This window comes from Mus caroli, chromosome 15 (genome assembly GCF_900094665.2).
Source record: "Mus caroli chromosome 15, CAROLI_EIJ_v1.1, whole genome shotgun sequence".
NCBI lineage: Eukaryota > Metazoa > Chordata > Mammalia > Rodentia > Muridae > Mus > Mus caroli.
In genome coordinates this window covers 94,443,186-94,460,547 of record NC_034584.1, presented here as the reverse complement: position 1 = coordinate 94,460,547, position 17,362 = coordinate 94,443,186, and the positions used below count along the sequence as shown (strand labels likewise).

The 17,362-nt window shown below is 48.6% G+C and overlaps 1 protein-coding gene across 1 annotated transcript in view; it reads right to left on the bottom strand.

Moving 5' to 3' along the window:
* Positions 1-4,338, bottom strand: part of Slc4a8 (solute carrier family 4 member 8) — a 54,182-nt gene extending 49,844 nt beyond the window's left edge. The window contains exon 1 of the mRNA XM_021182731.1: positions 4,111-4,338. Coding sequence (XP_021038390.1) covers positions 4,111-4,155 — 45 coding nt within the window. The 5' untranslated portion in view covers positions 4,156-4,338. The remainder of the gene's footprint in view (positions 1-4,110) is intronic.
* Positions 4,339-17,362: the final 13,024 nt, after the last annotated feature.

Below are 17,362 nucleotides of genomic sequence, written 5' to 3'. Positions count from 1 at the left end.
AGACAGGGTTTCTCTGTGTAGCCCTGGCTGTCCTGGAACTCACTTTGTAGACCAGGCTGGCCTCGAACTCAGAAATCCGCCTGCCTCTGCCTCCCCCTTGAACTATTCATCCTCGGGCTTCCATCTTCCCAGGGGTGGGATTGCAGCCATTTACTCTTGTGCCCAGCTCCAGCGTCTGGTTTTGGTCTTCAGAATATTTCTGCTACACGTGCCAAGGCTCGTGCATACAAAAGCCAGGCTCCTTTGCTTCCGTGCTCCCTGGTCGGTCCAGCGAGGTCCCTCCCTCCTACTGTCTCCACACCAGCTCTCTCTTACTCAGATCCTAAGGTGTCCAACCTCCTGGGCTTCTCTTCCAGCACTTCCTCCTGGGCAGTTCTGCAAGTGCTGACCAGGAGACCTGTGAGGCTGTAAGACCTTCCAGCCCAGAGCTGGGGCTTTCCCTAAAGCGGTCTTTTTGCCTTCTTCCTTTTACTCACTCGATGTGATACATCCGTTTGTAAGCTTTTCCAAGCACCTCCAGGGCTCACTCAGGGCCAGGTGCTCTAACACGAGGTTACAGCCGTGGGATGGATGCTCTGCATGGCCTCTGAGGGCACTGCATGGCTTCTGAGGGCGCAGCCTTCAGAGAGAGATGGCTCGTCGGCCCTTCTAGAAGTTTACACTTCAGCTCACCACATTTCAGTTTCTTCATCTGAGAAGTAGGAACTGTAATGGTGTATAATTCTCGGAGCTACAGAAAAAGTGAGCTGATACGAGGCTAGGAGTAGTTCAGTCACAGAGTGAGGCCGGGTTCAACCCTCAGCATTGTAACTGAAGAAGAAAAGGTGACCATGAGATGAACGGAAAGGGCCTACCTAGCACGGTGCCTGGCGCTCAGAAAGCAGGCAGTGCCAGCAAATAAAGGAGAGCGTGGGGTAAATGCGGACAGGAGCCTGAGTGGTCCACAAGGGGTGAGGGCCTGAGGACCCGTGGCAGGTGGTGTCCACAGGGAGCCTGAATGCCCAATTCTGGTGGAGCTACAGGAAGCCAGCCTAGAAGGTCAAAAAGGAATTTCCTCAGTGGAGAGGAGAGGAACGATCCCGTGGCTAACCTGAGCCAAGGTACAGGACGTGTGGGTCAGCGACCACCTGCAAATTCTCTCGTGAACATCCTGCTCGAGCGAGGCCTTCGTTTCCAGCAGCCGAGCACTGACCGGACACCAGGCAGAGTTAGAAAGGACCATCTGCCTCTTCCGGGGCCCCTGGAACTTCCAGCTAAGGAGACAACAGGATATCAAGACAAGTACACTCACACTCACTCTTTGCTGGGAAGGAACACAAGGAGAATCCTATGGATGTCTCTGACTCAGGGGTGGAGGTCAGGAGACACAAGTGAGTCATGAGGCGGAAGAGTGTCCTAGAAAGAGGACGGATCCCGAGCTGTGAAGGAACACGTCATACCAAAGAAAGGCAAAGGAAGCCAGAGCTGGAGGCCATGGTCAGAGTGGAGGACTCCAGGGAGACTGGCCGAAGCCTTGGCCATGCCAAACCTTGGTAAGTCATGGCAGAGGTTGGATTTTATTCTAAATTGCTCAAGAGGCCATTGGCAGGTTTTGAGATAAGACACAATGTGTTGTAGCTTGTGTTTCTAAACTCCCTCTGGCTGCCGGATGGAGGGCAACTGTGGACGGTTACGTCAGAAGGCCCGTGCTGGAGTCAGGATGTGCAACTGTGGTGTCTCCGACCTCTGCTCTCAACAACTCAAAACAGTCCACCTGCTCTGCAAGGTCCAGCCCCTCCCTCGGGCGGGCCCAGGAGGCGTGGTCGCAGAGGGCGTGGTCACTACGGTGACCGCCCATTGGCTAACTATCCCCTCAAGCCTTTGCCATTCCCTTCTCAGCCCTCATTCTCCTCCCTCCCTAAATCTCAAGTTCCCTTACCTGACCTCACGCGCCCTTTTCCAGCCCACTCCATCACCCACTATAAAGAACACACTTACAATGTGTGCAGACACAAAGGAATCAATTCTACAGGCCACTAACAGAACCCAAGTGTTACTTGATACAGCCAGCACACGTTCTGCAGGTTATAGACAGATCTCCTCGCACACACCCTAGCCTGATCGGGACCCCATCTTCTGTCTCAAGCCCCCTCACCAGTGACAACTCTTGGTCCTCGGGTAAATACCAGCTTCTTCAGCAGGGGCCACGGTGTCTCCCTGTGTTACTAACCCAGAGCACACCTTACACTCACTCCCCCGAGGCTCCTGTGGCTGCACCACGCTGTCCTTCCAGAACCTGCTCCACATCTGCCACAGGACGTCTGAACTTCCTGTTCTGTTTCCAAGTTCTTCGACCTCCCCTTCCCTTCAGCTGATGTTCTTCACTCTTCAGACCTTTGCCCAAATTTTCTTCATTAGAAACCTCTCCCATGGTCTGAGTCACGCACCCTCTCATAGGGCTGTCTGGGACACTGCCGAAGCACCTGAGTTTATGATAACACATTTCCTTTATGTAGTTTTTTTGGTTGTTGTTTTGGTTTTGGTTTGGGGTTTTTTTTTTTTTTTTTTTTTTTTTTTTGAAACAGGGTCTCATGATGTAGTCTGTGCTGACCTCAAACACACAATCCTCCTGCCTCAGGAGGACTAGGACTACAGTGTTTTGTTTGGTTGACTTTGGGAAGCAGGGAAGGTAGAGTGTTTGTTCTGGCATGAAGACCTGAATCCAGACTCCCGGGTCCCGTGTTAAAGCATTCGGGGCGGGTGGGAGGACCTCACCACAGGCTGATCCCAAGGGCTCATGGCCAGCTGATGTTCAGTGTAAGAACATGTATGAATAAATAAGGCGAATACTAGATATCAAACTCTGGCCAGCCACCACATGAGTGCTCGGGCACACACACACACACTCACGAACAGGCATCCACACACAATTCTTACTTCAGGCCAGGGTATGGCTCAGTGGTAGAGCCTTTGCCTAGCAAGTAGAAGGCAGTCCATCCCCAGAACTGCCAAAGGCAAAAAATTCTCCTTTTCTACCAGCTGGAAGAGGCAAGAGCATGGCCTATTTTTGCTCACTGTCTCCCTAACAGAGGTTGACTATAACATAGCATGTCATAAGATCAGATGGGAAAAGGTTTTCCAAGATCTTAGATCTATTTTTGTGACTGGCAAGCAAAGGCTACTTGCCGGGAAGAGGGGCAGGGTGTGTCATGCCCACTTCATTCACCACATGCAGGAAGTTCTCCATGCCTCCTCCCAGAACCCACTCCTGATGTCAACATGGCATTTGCTTCCAAGACCCGCCACCCTTCCTGCATCGTTACTAGTCTCCGTCTCAGCTCCCTTCCCTCCTTCAAAACCTCTCGGCACAGCAGTAACCACACCTGATCAGGTTTCACAAGAAAACCGGTGTGAGAATTCAAAAAGCTACTACTCACTGGATATCACACAATAAACTGTGTTTCACAGAGTCCTTAAAACAGCCTTGTGAAGTAAACCGTACACATATTTCCATTTTAATAGATGGGGAAACCGAGGTTCCAAGAGACAGGTAGCTTACACAGATCGCGAAGCCTATGAGAAGCAGATTGGAACCTGTACCCACAGACCCTTGGTGGTGTCGGCGCTGTTGACACCTCATGGCTCCCCTGGTTCATGTGCATCCATACCCAGAACTTGTCAGCTGTCTGGGCAGCACGGAGGGATCCACAAAGCCGGCTACATTCTCAGGGGCTGTTCCCAGCCTCCCGGTCTTTGCAAGGTTTCCTCTGAGTCACGGAGGAACCAGAGTCAAAACACAAAGACCCGCGCAAGGTCCCTGGATTCCCTCTCGTCCACCTACAGCATAACAAGGCAAGGCCAGAAGCCGGTGTGGGCCGCCAACTGGGACCCGCGGACAGAGGTCACTGCTCCGGGACACCGGGCAGCCGGCGACGCAGGGGATGCTGCAGTGCCCGCGGCTCCGGGTTCGGCCCAAGGTCACCCTCCCCAGCCACCCGGAGCGCCCCCTGGCGTCCCGTGCGGGCCTCCCCCTGCCCTCGGGGACACGCCTGGAACCCCGGCTGGGGCAGGAGCGGGGCGGTGGGCAGAACACCGAGGCTGAGCCGGGGAGGAGCGGGAGGCGGGGCCCACCTGATAGCTGAGGACGCCGTCCGGCTCGTTGCTCCCGGCGGGCATGGCCGGGCGGAGCCTGGTCTCGCCGGTAGGTTCCAGGTTGAGCTGCAGCAGTCCGCGCCCTGTGGTCCAGTGTGAGACGATCGCACGCGCAGCGACCCCTACCCTGGATCCAAGAACCGGTCAACCATCAACCGGCGCCACCTTCATAGCCATCAGCCCGCGAGGCGCCCGCAGCAGCCAATCAGAGGGCGCCCCGAGCAGCCAATCAGCGCGCGGAGCACGGGAGGACGCTGTCCGGCGGTACCCTGGGCTACCAGGAAGAAGGGAGGAGGGCGCCAGAAAGCCAACCCCCTCCCCGCGCCGGTTGCCTTAGAAACCGCCTCCCCCTTTAGGGGTCCTCGGGGCTCCGAGGTCCTTCCCACTGCTTGCTAGGAACTGAAAATCCCTGCCTCTGTTTGCAGCTGCACCTGACTCTTGGGAAACTGTCAGGTTTGCCTGTTCTGATTATATTCCTCGGAAGATGGGTTTTAAATTAAGAGAAAATTTCCCTCCGAAACCAAGATGGCAGGAGGAAGTAATGAGAAGAGAGAGCCTTCTAAAATTACTTTTAACCCTTGAGTTAGTGGCCAGATTGAAGAGCGTTTAAAGAGCAGCAGACAAGGAAGCAGTCAAAGAGGCTGAGACTCGAGTCTAAGACTGACAGCAGACAGTGGGGGGTGAGCTGAGGGTGATTTCAACGTGTCCAAAAGACATACTGTAAGACGAATTATTGTTTAGCGTCGGAACTAACCGATCTGAGGCGAGGTTGGAAAGTGAGGAGTAAGGCATTCGACTTGATCTGAGTTTAAAAGGAAACAGTAGGTTAATCATCCTTAGCTTGAGAGAAAGAAAGGGGCCTTTGTCTTCTGTCTCCTGAGAGTGGAGGTGAGTCCACGCCATTGAGGGGAAAGGGATCGCGGCAATCAATCTCAGCCTCGGCCAAAACTGCAGAAAGGAACATGACCCAGTACACGTCAAAGTTCAACCCTTATGGCGGTGCAGGCTCATCCAGCCCTCCGGAGGCTGAGGCAGGATAGCAGCAAGTTCAAGCCTGCCTAGACTTCTTGGTTAGACCTTATCTCACGCAAAAATTTTTTTTTCAATCTCCACATATCATCAGTACACACTATAATCAAAATAAGAAACAAGATTAGGCCTTACTATCTCTGGAGCTGGGGAGATGGCTCTGTCTAAAAAGTTCTTACCATATAAGTGTGAGGGGCAGAGTTCAATCCCCAGCATCTAGGAAATGCTGGGTCTGGAGGCAAAAGCTTGTAATCTCAGGGCTGGGGAAGGTAGAGACGGTAGAGTCCCCGGAGCTTGCCAGCCAGTCTCAGTCTCAACCAATCCATGATGAGCTGCAGATTTGGTGAGAGATTCTGTCTCGAAAATAAGGCAGAGAGTGCTGGAGAGACAGGTCAGCAGCTAAGAGAACTTGTTGCTGTTCTAGAGGACCTGGGTTGGATTCCGGGTCCTCCATGGAGGCTCACAACCATCCATAATGCCAGTCCCAGGGAATTTTTCCATCTCTTCTGAGCTCCCCAGGTGCAAGAAATGAAGGTAGCACACAGACATAGATGCAGGCAGAACACCAATGCACATTTTAAAAAATAGCTGGGCAGTGGTGGCACACGCCTTTAATCCCAGCACTTGAGAGGCAGAGGCAGGTGAGTTTCTGAGTTTGAGGCCAGCCTAGTCTACAGAGTGAGTTCCGGGACAGCCAGGGCTACACAGAGAAACCCTGTCTTGAAACAACAGCAATAATAATAGTGGAGAGCTATTGAGGAAGGTGTCTACCATCAAACTCTGGCCTCCACATGCATACTTATACATGAGTACACACAGCAATGTATAAAACACATACATGTGCACATGTACACACTCACACACGAGTGTGCATGCATGCACATCATTTTTAAAATAAGATTTAAGTATGTGATTACACTGTCGCCGTCTTCAGACACACACCAGAAGAGGGCATCAGATCCCATTACAGGTGGTTGTGAGCCACCGTGTGGTTGCTTGGATTTGAACTCAGGGCCTCTGGAAGAGCAGTCAGTGCTCATAACCCCAGAGCCATCTCTCCAGCCATCACTCACATCATTATTTTTGATCATCTATAAAAGGAACCTTGCCTGGTTATCATCTCACAACAGTGTTTTTTCTTTCTATGCCTTTGTACTCCACATAGCTTCAGAGGTTGCTAGGCATCTAGAAGATTGCAAATATATGTACGTTTATTTCAATCTATTTATAAATGTATTGAGGTTCAGCGAAATGGCTCAGCAGGTGACACCACTCATCACCAAGCTTCATTATCCGAATCTGATCCCCCAGGACCTACAGGATGTAAAAAGAAAACCCACTTTTGCAAGCTGACCTCAGACCTCCATGTGCACAGCACAGCTTGTGCGTGTGCACACACACCTGCCAGGGTGAAGAGAGCAAACATCTCAAGTCTGGGGCAAAGATTTGAGAATGGTAACATGCAGAGTAGCCACAGTCAGGCCAACACGGAAAACAGTAGTGAAAAGAGCAGTAGAAAGAAATGTTATAATTAGAAGATGCTCTGGTATGGCTGGAGAGATGGCTCGGCGGTTAAGAGCACTGACTCCTCTTCCAGAGGTCCAGAGTTCAATTCCCAGCAACCACATGGTGGCTCACAGCCATCTGTAATGGGATCTGATGCTCTCTTCTGGTGTGTCTGAAGACAGTGACTCTGTTCTCATATACAAAAAAATAAATCTAAAGAAAAAAAAACAACAGTGGGGTGGGGTGGGGAAGAGAAGAAGAAGAAGAAGAAGAAGAAGAAGAAGAACAAGAACAAGAACAAGAACAAGAACAAGAACAAGAACAAGCTCTTGTCAAACCGCAGAGAGCTGATGTCTCAGGGTTTCACTGCTGCAAACAAACACCATGACCAGCGCAGCTCTTTATGTTTGTTTGTTTGTTTTGTTTTGTTTTTGAGACAGGGTTTCTCTGTGTAGCCCTGGCTGTCCTGGAACTCACTCTGTAGACCAGGCTGGCCTTGAACTCAGAAACCCGCCTGTCTCTGCCTCCCAAGTGCTGGGATTAAAGGCATGCATCACCACGTCAGCCCCAAGGCAACTCTTATAAGGACAACGTTTAATTGGGGCTGGCTTACAGGTTCTGAGGTTCAGTCCATTATCATCGAGGCAGGAACATGGCAGCATCCAGGCAGGCCTACATCTTCATCTAAAGGCTGCTAGCAGAATACTGGCTTCCAGGCAGCTAGGTTGAGGGCCTTAAAGTCCACACCCACAGTGACACACCTACTCCAACAGGACCACATCTAATAGTGCCACTCCCTGGGCTGAGCATATACAAACCACAACAGCTGGATAATGGATTCAAACTTTACTTTCCTTGTATAATAATAATAATAATAATAATAATAATAGAGCTGGGCAGTGGTGGCACATGCCTTTAATCCCAGCATTTGGGAGGCAGAGGTAGGCGGATTTCTGAGTTCGAGGCCAATCTGGTCTACAAAGTGAGTTCCAGGACAGCCAGGGCTACAGAGTGAGTTCTGGGACAGCCAGGGCTACACAGAGAAACCTGTCTAAAAAAACACACACACACACACACATATATGTGATGTATGATATATTATATATATATATATATATCATGCCATTAAAGGTTTTAGGGAGCCATCCCTCCAGGCACCAGGGCCTAGTGAAATAAATGTGCCATTTATCGAAGTAGTCATAGCATCTCTGTTATTTCTCTGTCTCACTAATGAGAAAATTGAGTCACGGAGAAACCAAGCAACGTCTAGGTCAGGCAGTCACTAAGCAGGGATTCAATCATCATTTGTTAATTAAAATGGCTTTACTGAGAGCTCTGTATCCTGTGTGTTGGGGGCTGGGCAAACAGCAATGAGAAAAGCTTTCCCCACTGGGTCTCAGAACTTAGTGAGGAGACAGGAATCAAGTAGAAGAGACCACCGTAAGCTATGGCAGCTACTGTGACAGAACGAACACGGTTACACCAGAGAGGGCGCTCTGTGGAGCCAAGGACAGCCCCAAGACTCCAGCATGTCAAAGAGAGCCTGTCTGGCTCAGGAGTTTCTGGGCAATGTGCAGCTACCAGAAGGTGGGATGGATTACAACACAAACCCAAGACAGAGTGTTCATTAAAGGTGGCTAAAGGTGGTGGCCAAAGGGAGGATGTGCCCAAATACCTAACTATCCCCACAAGACAGGTCTCAGCCACCCACAGAAGGAGAGGGCAGGGTAGGGCAAGGAACGTGATTTCCAGGAGTCCTCCCTAGATCTGATTTCCCTTTAGCTGCAGAGGCAGGACCTGTGGCCCTTGAGGGTCAAGTGCGCCATCTTCTGGCCAATTATGTAAATTACAAAAGTAAGTAGGCCAGGAGCAGAGTCTGACACTGCAGGCTCCTCTCCCAGGGCTCATTTGGTCTTCCCTTCCCAAACCATACAGACACACCCAGGACCATGGGGACAACAACCTCACCTGATCCAAGCCACAACTCTGTGAGGCAGACTGAGGTAGACTCTGATCCCATTTCACAGATGAGAAACTGAAACTTAGCGGTGTCAGTCGACCCAGGTCACCCACCCAAAACAGCAAGTGCACAGAAACGGAGACGCTTGGGCTGAGGTCAGCCGTATCTGACCCCAGAGGCCACGCGTGGGCGTCCATCCTTCCCCTCGGGATGCCTGGGAGCTTCACTGGCTTTTAAGGCCCCACCTCGTTGGTCTTCCAGAGCTTGCCTCTGCTTCTCTCAGCTCTTTAGTGTTGGCGAGTCTTACAGTCTGGGAGGAGGAAGCTGGTCTAAACTCCTGAATACACAACAAATCTCTTACGTCTCTTTCCAGGTAAATATACAAAGCCCAGGAATTTGCATAGTGTAAACAGACATGGCCAGGGACAGGGTGGTTCTGAAGAGACTCTAGAAGGCTAGGCCATCGGTGAGTAAACACTGTAAAATTCACTTCACACAAATTAAGATGGCCACCTCGTCACTCAGTGTTCGAATCCTAAAGTTTGACAGTTTCACCCTCAACCAATGTCTTTATGTGTGTGAATGTGTGTGCATGTGTGTAAAGTGTGAGTGTGAGAATGTGTGCATGTGTGTAGAGTGTGCACGTGAAAGTGTGTACATGTGTGTGTGAGAGGGAGTGTATTTGTGTAAATGTGAGTGAATGTGTGTGTGCATGTGAGAGTGTGAATGTGAGTGTGAATATGTGTCTGTGAATGTGTGTGTAAATTGTGCATGTGTGTAAAGTGTATGAGTATTAAAGTGTGTGGTTGTGAATGTGTGCATGTGTGTGAGAGGGAGTGTATTTGTGTAAATGTGTGTGAGTGAATGTGTGCATGTGTGTGTGAAAGTGTGAATGACTATGTGAGTGTGAATGTGTGTGTGAATGTGTGTGCATGTGTAAAGTGTGAGTGTGAAAGTGCATGTGTGTATATGTATGTGCACTGTGTGAGAGGGAGTATATGTGAATGTGAGTGAATGTGTGCATGTGTGTGAGTGTGAATGTGAATGTGTATGTATGTCTGTACATGCGTGTGAATGTGAATGTGTGTGCATGTGTGTGTGAATGTATGTGCATTGTGTGAGAGGGAGTATATTTATGTGAATGTGTGTGAGTGAATGTGTGCATGTGTGCATGCATGTGAGTGTGAATGTGTGTGAATGTGTGTGCATGTGTGAGTGTGTGAGTGTGAATGTGAGAAAAAAATGACAAAATGCAAGAAACAAAACATCTGAGGAAATGTTCTGTAATTGCAATCAATTTTTTTTTCCATCAAAAGCTTCTTATTTTGTCCATCAGTTTGCGGCTGTCCCCATCCTTGGCACCCAGCCAGGGGCTCCTTCCTCACCCACATTGAGCTCTCCAGCTGACCCTATATTGGACTTTATGTCTGAGTTGTTTGTTTGTTTGTTTGTTTCCTTTTTGTCCAGTACTGAGGATTGAACTGAGGGCACACGGTACATGCTAGGGGGACATTCTACCAACTGAGCTACGTCCCTAGCCCTTCCTGTCCTTTTCAATTTTAAAAATTCTGTCTCTTGATGTCCCTCTTAATTACAAGTCTAAGCCCAAGAAAAGGTTGGAGAAAAGATGGATCCAAGGAAAGACTTAATTAGGGCTTGTTCTCCTGTGTAGCCAGGGAGCGTTTCCTGTGGAAGGAAAGGAGGCGGTGACTCCTTTGTCGCCAGAAAGGTTCAGCAGGTGGATGGTTTGATTTCAGCCTCTGCCAAGTCACAGCCTATCTAGCAGGATGAGAGAATGCAATTCTCTTTGTTCACAGCATGCTGCCAGCCTGGAACATTGCAAATCGTGGGGGGCGGGGGGGGGGCAAAACAAAACTGAAATGCCACGAGAGAGAGGGAGAGAAGAGAGCGCTCTGATGGCTCTCACTCCCCCTCACCATCAACAGCACCCAGAGCTCCCTTGTGCGGACTTGTTTACACCTTGCTCCAGACTCCTGAAGCTCTGAGATGAAGTGCAGAGGCCAGGACCGGCCCCCCACCTCCCCTGCCTTCTTTACAACTCTGATTAAGACAATTAGGCAGCATGGAGGACCGGAAAGGAGGGGTGGGGCCCAGAACAAAACAGAGAAATCTTAGAAATTTGTCACATGCAAGCCAAGACGCTAGAGCAAGGGGGCTGTGGGACTCCAGGACCTGGCGGGAAGCCCTTCTCAAATTTGCAAGAAGCAGGTGTTTCCGGAGCACCACTTGCCAAAGCTCTCTACACCAAATCTGAGCCCTTTTGTGTTGTGTTAAACACGCTTGTCTTATCTGCTTCTAACCAAGCCTAACCCTACTCAGAAAGGTTTGTTTAAAGCCAGTTCACTGAATATCTTATCTTCCTGGGATAAGATCTGAGTTTAACAATATACTCAGACAGGAAGTGCCTGACTCACTTCTCAGGCCTGGCCTAGCCTGAAGGTGGCGGCAAATCCCACCTTCTGTAGAGCATTGAGGAAGGGAGGCGGGGAGACAGAGACAGACAGACAGACAGACGGAGGGAGGGAGAGAGGGAGGGAGAGAGAGAGACAGAAGGAGAGAGACAGACAGAGAGAGGGAGAGAGAGAGAGACAGAAGGAGAGAGACAGAGGGAGAGACAGAGACACAGAGAGACAGACACAGAGAGAAAAAGACAGACACAGAGAGACAGAGACAGACAGAGAGACAGAGACAGAGAAAGAGAGACAGACAGAAACAGAGAGACACTCAGAAAAAGAGACACAGACAGAAAGACAGAGACAGAGATAGAGAGAGAGAGAGACAGAGAGAGGCAGAGTCAGTCACAGAGACAGAGCTTGGTAAACTTTTTAAAGCCACCCTTTTCCTCATTTGTCTTCAATGCCCATGCTCACTTTTATAGACTTGGGGGCTGAAATGTGGGGAAGTAGAAGGGCTAGCCTGGACCAGTTAATACGCGGGTTGTTTAGAAACTAAAGATGCTTCAGGATCCCGTGATATCTCAGGGGTTAAGAGCACTGTGACAAATCATTGTTGTGATTTTTGTCAACTTGAAACAAGCTCTAGTCATCTGAGATGACCAGATCATCCCAGTCAGCCTGTAGGCTAGCCTGAGAACTGATTGATGTTGGAAGGCTCAGCCCACTGTGGGCGGTGCCACGCACAGGGTAGGTGATCCTGGGTTGCGTAAGAAAGCAAGCTGAGCAGACTAAGGGAAGATCAGTCTGTGGCTAAGTTTCTTTCTTCCTTGGTCTCAGTCTGCTTCAGTTCCTGCTTCCAGGCTCCTGCCCCAACGCTTGGCTCTCAGGAGGCAGAGGTAGGCAGAACTCTGTAAATGTGAGGTCAGTATGATCTACATAGAGAGCGCCAGGACAGCCAAAGCTTCATAGAAAGACCCTGTCTCAAAAATCCCACAAATAGCTAAATATTATGTATAAAATAATTACCAATGCTTTTCACTTGATTGTGTGGTTTCTTACAAATATAACCAACTCCAATCGGCCGGATCAGTGAAAACCTCGCTGCCCGCTTTGAGTGCTTCACCCCTACCCACCATAAAGCAAGAGCCTGGGCAGGCATCTTCCTATGTCAAATGAGAATGTTGTATCTTTTTCGTGGATTTTCCTTTTACAGTGCTGAGGACCAAACCTAGGACCTTGTACTTTCTGGGCAAGCATTCTATCACGGAGCTATTCTACCAGCCCCATAACTACCACTTTGAAAAGTCTGTCAGCGAGGCACAGACGCTTACTGAACAAATTCTCCCAGCGTTCTGAAAGTAACTCACTGCTGCTTGCTCTAGAAGCACGATGTCCGACTTAGGCGTAAATCCAGTCCAGGCCAAGCTTCCGCTGCTGCAGCCCCCGAGGCTTACTCGGTCAGACATCTGGGCTGCGGAAAAGAGGACCAGACACAGGATGCGACTCTATTTCCCTTGTGCATCTTTTTCTATCTATGACCTTTTGCCAGACAGAAAAGGCCAGACTCCTTTTATAGAAGACACATTTCTCTGATCTCTCCTGCAGCTCAACAGAAAACAGGAGCAAGTGTTTGCCAGGTCCACCAGAAACCACAAAAGAAACACTCCAACATAGGGGTTGGGTGTAGCTTGGCAGCAGAACACTTGCTAACGTGGCCAAGGCATGAGTTTGACCGTCATACTTGGGATTGGAGCCTCTAGTCTTCAAACACACTGGAGTCAGATGTGGTGGGTCACGCCCATAAGCCCCACACTGAGAGGCTTGAGGCGGATGTAGAGTTTCAGGCCATGCTAAGCTACATAGTGAGGCCCTATTAAAACAAACAAAAAGCCCTCAGCTGTGTTAGGGGAGGTGGAGGGGGCTAGAGACTACCCACCAGAGTGAGCCCATTACAGTTACATTGTAAAGGGTGTGTCCCTTTGGCTCTTTAGAATTCCTTGCCCATAGCATCTGAGAATAGTTGGAAGAGAGATTTAAAAGTCTCAAAAAGCTGTTTTCTGTCTAATGCTGTTTCTTTCCACAATGTCCCATGAAAGGAGCCATGGAGACATCCCAGGATAGCTATCCTGCAGAATCACACTGACCATAGGTGGCAGCCCCTTCCCAGGACCAAGTGGACTTATTGTAACTTCCACTCATTCCAAATCATCTCTCTGAGGTGCCAAAGAAAGTGTCCATTCATTCTTAAAGGCATGGTGGCCAGAGCCTTTAATCTCAGGACGCTAGAGGCCAGCCTCCTCTACATAGTGAGTTCCAGGACAGCCAGGGCTACATAGTAAGACCCTGCCTAAGAGATAACAGTAAAATCATTTCAGAGTAGGTCTTTCTCGTCATTTAAACTTTTCTAGACACACTGACAGGTTTCCATGGTGACTCCTCTGTTTGTTTTTGAGACGGAGTTTCTCTGTGTAGCCATGGCTGTCCTGAAACTCACTATGTAGAGCAGACTGGTCTCAAACTCAGAGATCCAACTGCCTCTGCCTTCGAGTACTGGGATTAAAGGTGTGCACCTTCACATCTATAGTGTTTCTTAATCCCATCAAATTGATAATATTAGCCATCACAGGAACCACAGTCTTTGTGTCTGGCCCTATCATTAACTCACCTCAATATTGCTTTATGATTTCCACCTTCCTTTAAAAGGTACTTAAGGCCGGGCATGGTGGAGCACGCCTTTAATCCCAGCACTCGGGAGGCAGAGGCAGGCGGATTTCTGAGTTCGAGGCCAGCCTGGTCTACAAAGTGAGTCCCAGGACAGCCAGGGCTATACAGAGAAACCCTGTCTCAAAAAAACAAAAACAAACAAACAAACAAAAGGTACTTAGGGGGCTGGAGCGATGGCTCAGAGGTTAAGACCATTGACTGTTCTTCCAGAGGTCCTAAGTTCAATTTCCAGCAACCACATGGTGGCTCACAACCATCTGAGTGAGATCTGACGCCCTCTTCTGGTGTGTCTGAAGACAGCTACTGTGTACTTACATATAATAAATAAATAAATCTTTGGGCCAGAAGGAAGTGGGGCCAGAGCAAGCAGAGGTCCTGAGTTCAATTCCCAGCAACCACATGATGGCTCACAATCATCTGTACAGTTACAGTGTACTCATATACATAAAATAAGTAAATCTTTAAATAAATAAATAAATAAATAATAAAAGGTACTTAGAATTTGAGGATACGGTTCTGCTAATAGGGTGCTTACCCAGTATGAAATTAAATACATGTAATAATCTTCATAACTGTGGATATGCTAGTGTTAGAATGCTCTAATGGTTCTCGATTTTTGTAATTTATTATTATTATTAATTATTATTATAGAACTCACTAGGCTGACCTCAAACTCTTTTCTATCAGTATTTTATATGTATGGACATTTTGCCTGCTTATATATCTGTGTATCACTGTGTGTAGTTCCTGGGGAGGCAAGAATAGGGTGTCAGACATTGTATGGATATTATATGTATATATGTATATATGTGTGTGTGTATGTATGTATGTGTTTGTACGTGTGCACACACATATGCAAACATATATGCTCATGTGTATTAAGGTCAGGGATTGACTTTGCGTGTCCTCTAAAGCTTGCTTTAAAAAGCTTTGAGGTAGGATCTCTTCCTGAGCATGGAGCTCGCAACTGTGCAAAACTAGCTGGCTATTGACCGTGGTGTGATCTGCCAGTCTCTGGCTCCCCAGCCTTGGAGTCACAGACCCTCACCAGCAAGCCCAACTGATCCATGGGTGCCGAGGATCTGAACTCGGGTCCTTGGGCTTGCACGTTCACCCACATTTCCTTGATACCTTTTCAGATCATTTCATTTATTTATAGCTGGAGCTATCTCATTGGACAGAATTCCCAGTGAGAAGAATGCAGATTCTCTGCCTCTTCTGGTCAATTGATATGGAAACAAATGTAACTATGGCTGCTGGTATCTGTACCCTGTCTCGACTGGTTTTTCCTTACCCCCCTTACCATTTTTTTCCAATTTGATGCAAGCTAGAGTTACATATGAAGAAGAACCTCAATTAAGAATATGTCTCAGCCGGGCTTGGTAGCGCACACCTTTAATCCCAGCACTCAGGAGGCAGAGGCAGGCAGATTTCTGAGTTCAAGGCCAGCCTGGTCTACAAAGTTACAAAGTGAGTTCCAGGACAGCCAGGGCTATACATCTCGAAAAACCAAAAAAAAAAAAAAAAGAATATGCCTCCATCAGAAGATTGGCCTGTACGCGTGTCTGTTGGGCATTTTTGTGAATACGATTGATGCGCAAGGCCCAGCTCACTGCAGGTAGTGCCTGCCCTGGTGGTGGGCTGCATAAGAAAGCCTTCGAGAGTAAATCAGCAAGAGACCAGGTCAGTGTTTGTCCACAGCTCTGCTTCAGCTCCTGCCCCCAGGTCTCTGCCTTGAGTTCCTGCCCTGACTCCCTTTCACGATGGGCTATAAAGCTGTGAGCTGAAATAAGCTGAAATAAACCCTTCCCCCCACCCCAAGCTCCTTGTGGTTGGGGTGTTTGACACAGAGACACAAACCAGACTGCTATGCAATACCACCCTGCTTCCTACCTACTTCAGAGAGAGATCGGAGACACACCCATCACCCACTTACCTCATCTCTGCTGTTTTCTGTCCTCTGCATCTCCAGGGAGACAAGCCGTCCAGTTTGCGCAACGCTCTGTGATCTACCACACTCAGGGCGCATTTTGCCATCTTATTTAATTTATTATAGATGTTGGGACACGGCACTGTTTTTCTGAGCAGGTCCTCTCTCTACCATTCATTATCTGCAATTGACCCTCTAACTAATAAAGGCCAGAATTTTTCACATTTTTTTTTTCAGATAACGTTTACTCATGTAATGTGACTCAAAAGCATTAAGAACAGCATTTTGGGTTTTGTTTTCCTGTTTCTGTTGTTTAGTTTGAGGTCAATTTTGTTAGAGTTTACAAAGAAAAGCACCAAGGCAAGCAGGCTGTAAATCCCAGCAGCTGTGGGCAGGAGGGAAAAGAAGAGGAAGAAAGAGCCATGCTGTTTGCAAAGCAGCCACACAGCAGAAAGTGCAAAGCGGGTGAGGTTGGGTTTAAGTTTCAGAGAAAGACTGGAAACGCCCTGACTACCAAAGAAACATACATAAGGCTCTGGACAGCATGAGAGAGAGAGAGAGAGAGAGAGAGAGAGAGAGAGAGAGAGAGAGAGAGAGAGAGAGAGAGAGAGAAACAGTTAACAGGCAGGACCACAGATACTCACAAAGCAAATTACAGCAGGGATGCAGGGATGCTTGTGTACCATAGAGGAGACCCTCACAAGGGCTTCAGGGAATAAGTTCCACAGAAAGGCAGCAGGGCTGAGCCTGCACTCCTAGAGAAACGGAGCCCGTTATTTCTCAAAGCAAGAGATTGCCCTATAGCACACCCTGAGGTAGAGACGGCACAAGGTTCTCCTGGGTTCCCAGATAAGCACTAGAGAAAACAGGAATGTTATCCACCCACAATTTTCTCTCTCAGAGAAGGGGTTTTCACCTGTTTTCCACAAAAAAGGCTGGGCGTGGGTGTTGTTTATAGCCTGGTGGTCTTTTACTACCTATAGACCCAGACCTCCCCTGAACCTTCCAGACTCCTGAGTGTTGTCTCTCGGGCAATAGAACCAACTCTTTCTCTCTTTTTAAAGAATTACTTATTTTATGCACACTGTAGCTGTCCTCAAACACACCAGAAGAGGATTACAGATGGTTGTGAGCCACCATGTGGGTGCTGGGAATTGAACTCAGGACCTCTGGAAGAACAGTCAGTGTTCTTAACCGCTGAGCCATCTCTCTAGCCCTAGAACAAGTTCTTATAGAAGAGGTCACGGGTGCTTTGCAAAGGACATGCCCTTTGCAAAGGAGTTTTGATGTAATTGTGTCTTAGGCTTTGCTGTGATAACTGTCAGGAGGAAACTTTTTCTGAAGTTAAATATGCCAAAAATAAACCGCTCAAGGTCAGACTCTGGGGTTTTGAGCCAGCCCAGGCCACTAGGTTGTGCTAAACTAGATTTTCTTCTTGACTCTGTTGGATCATTTAGCTGTCAGCCATTTGCAGGGACACCCCCATCCCCCAGGGACTTACAGTAGGCAGACTCTTGGATGTCTTGGCCCAGCCTCTTACAGTAGGCAGACTCTTGGATGTCTTGGCCCTGCCTCTTACAGTAGGCAGACTCTTGGATGTCTTGGCCCAGCCTCTTACAGTAGGCAGACTCTTGGATGTCTTGGCCCAGCCTCTTACAGTAGGCA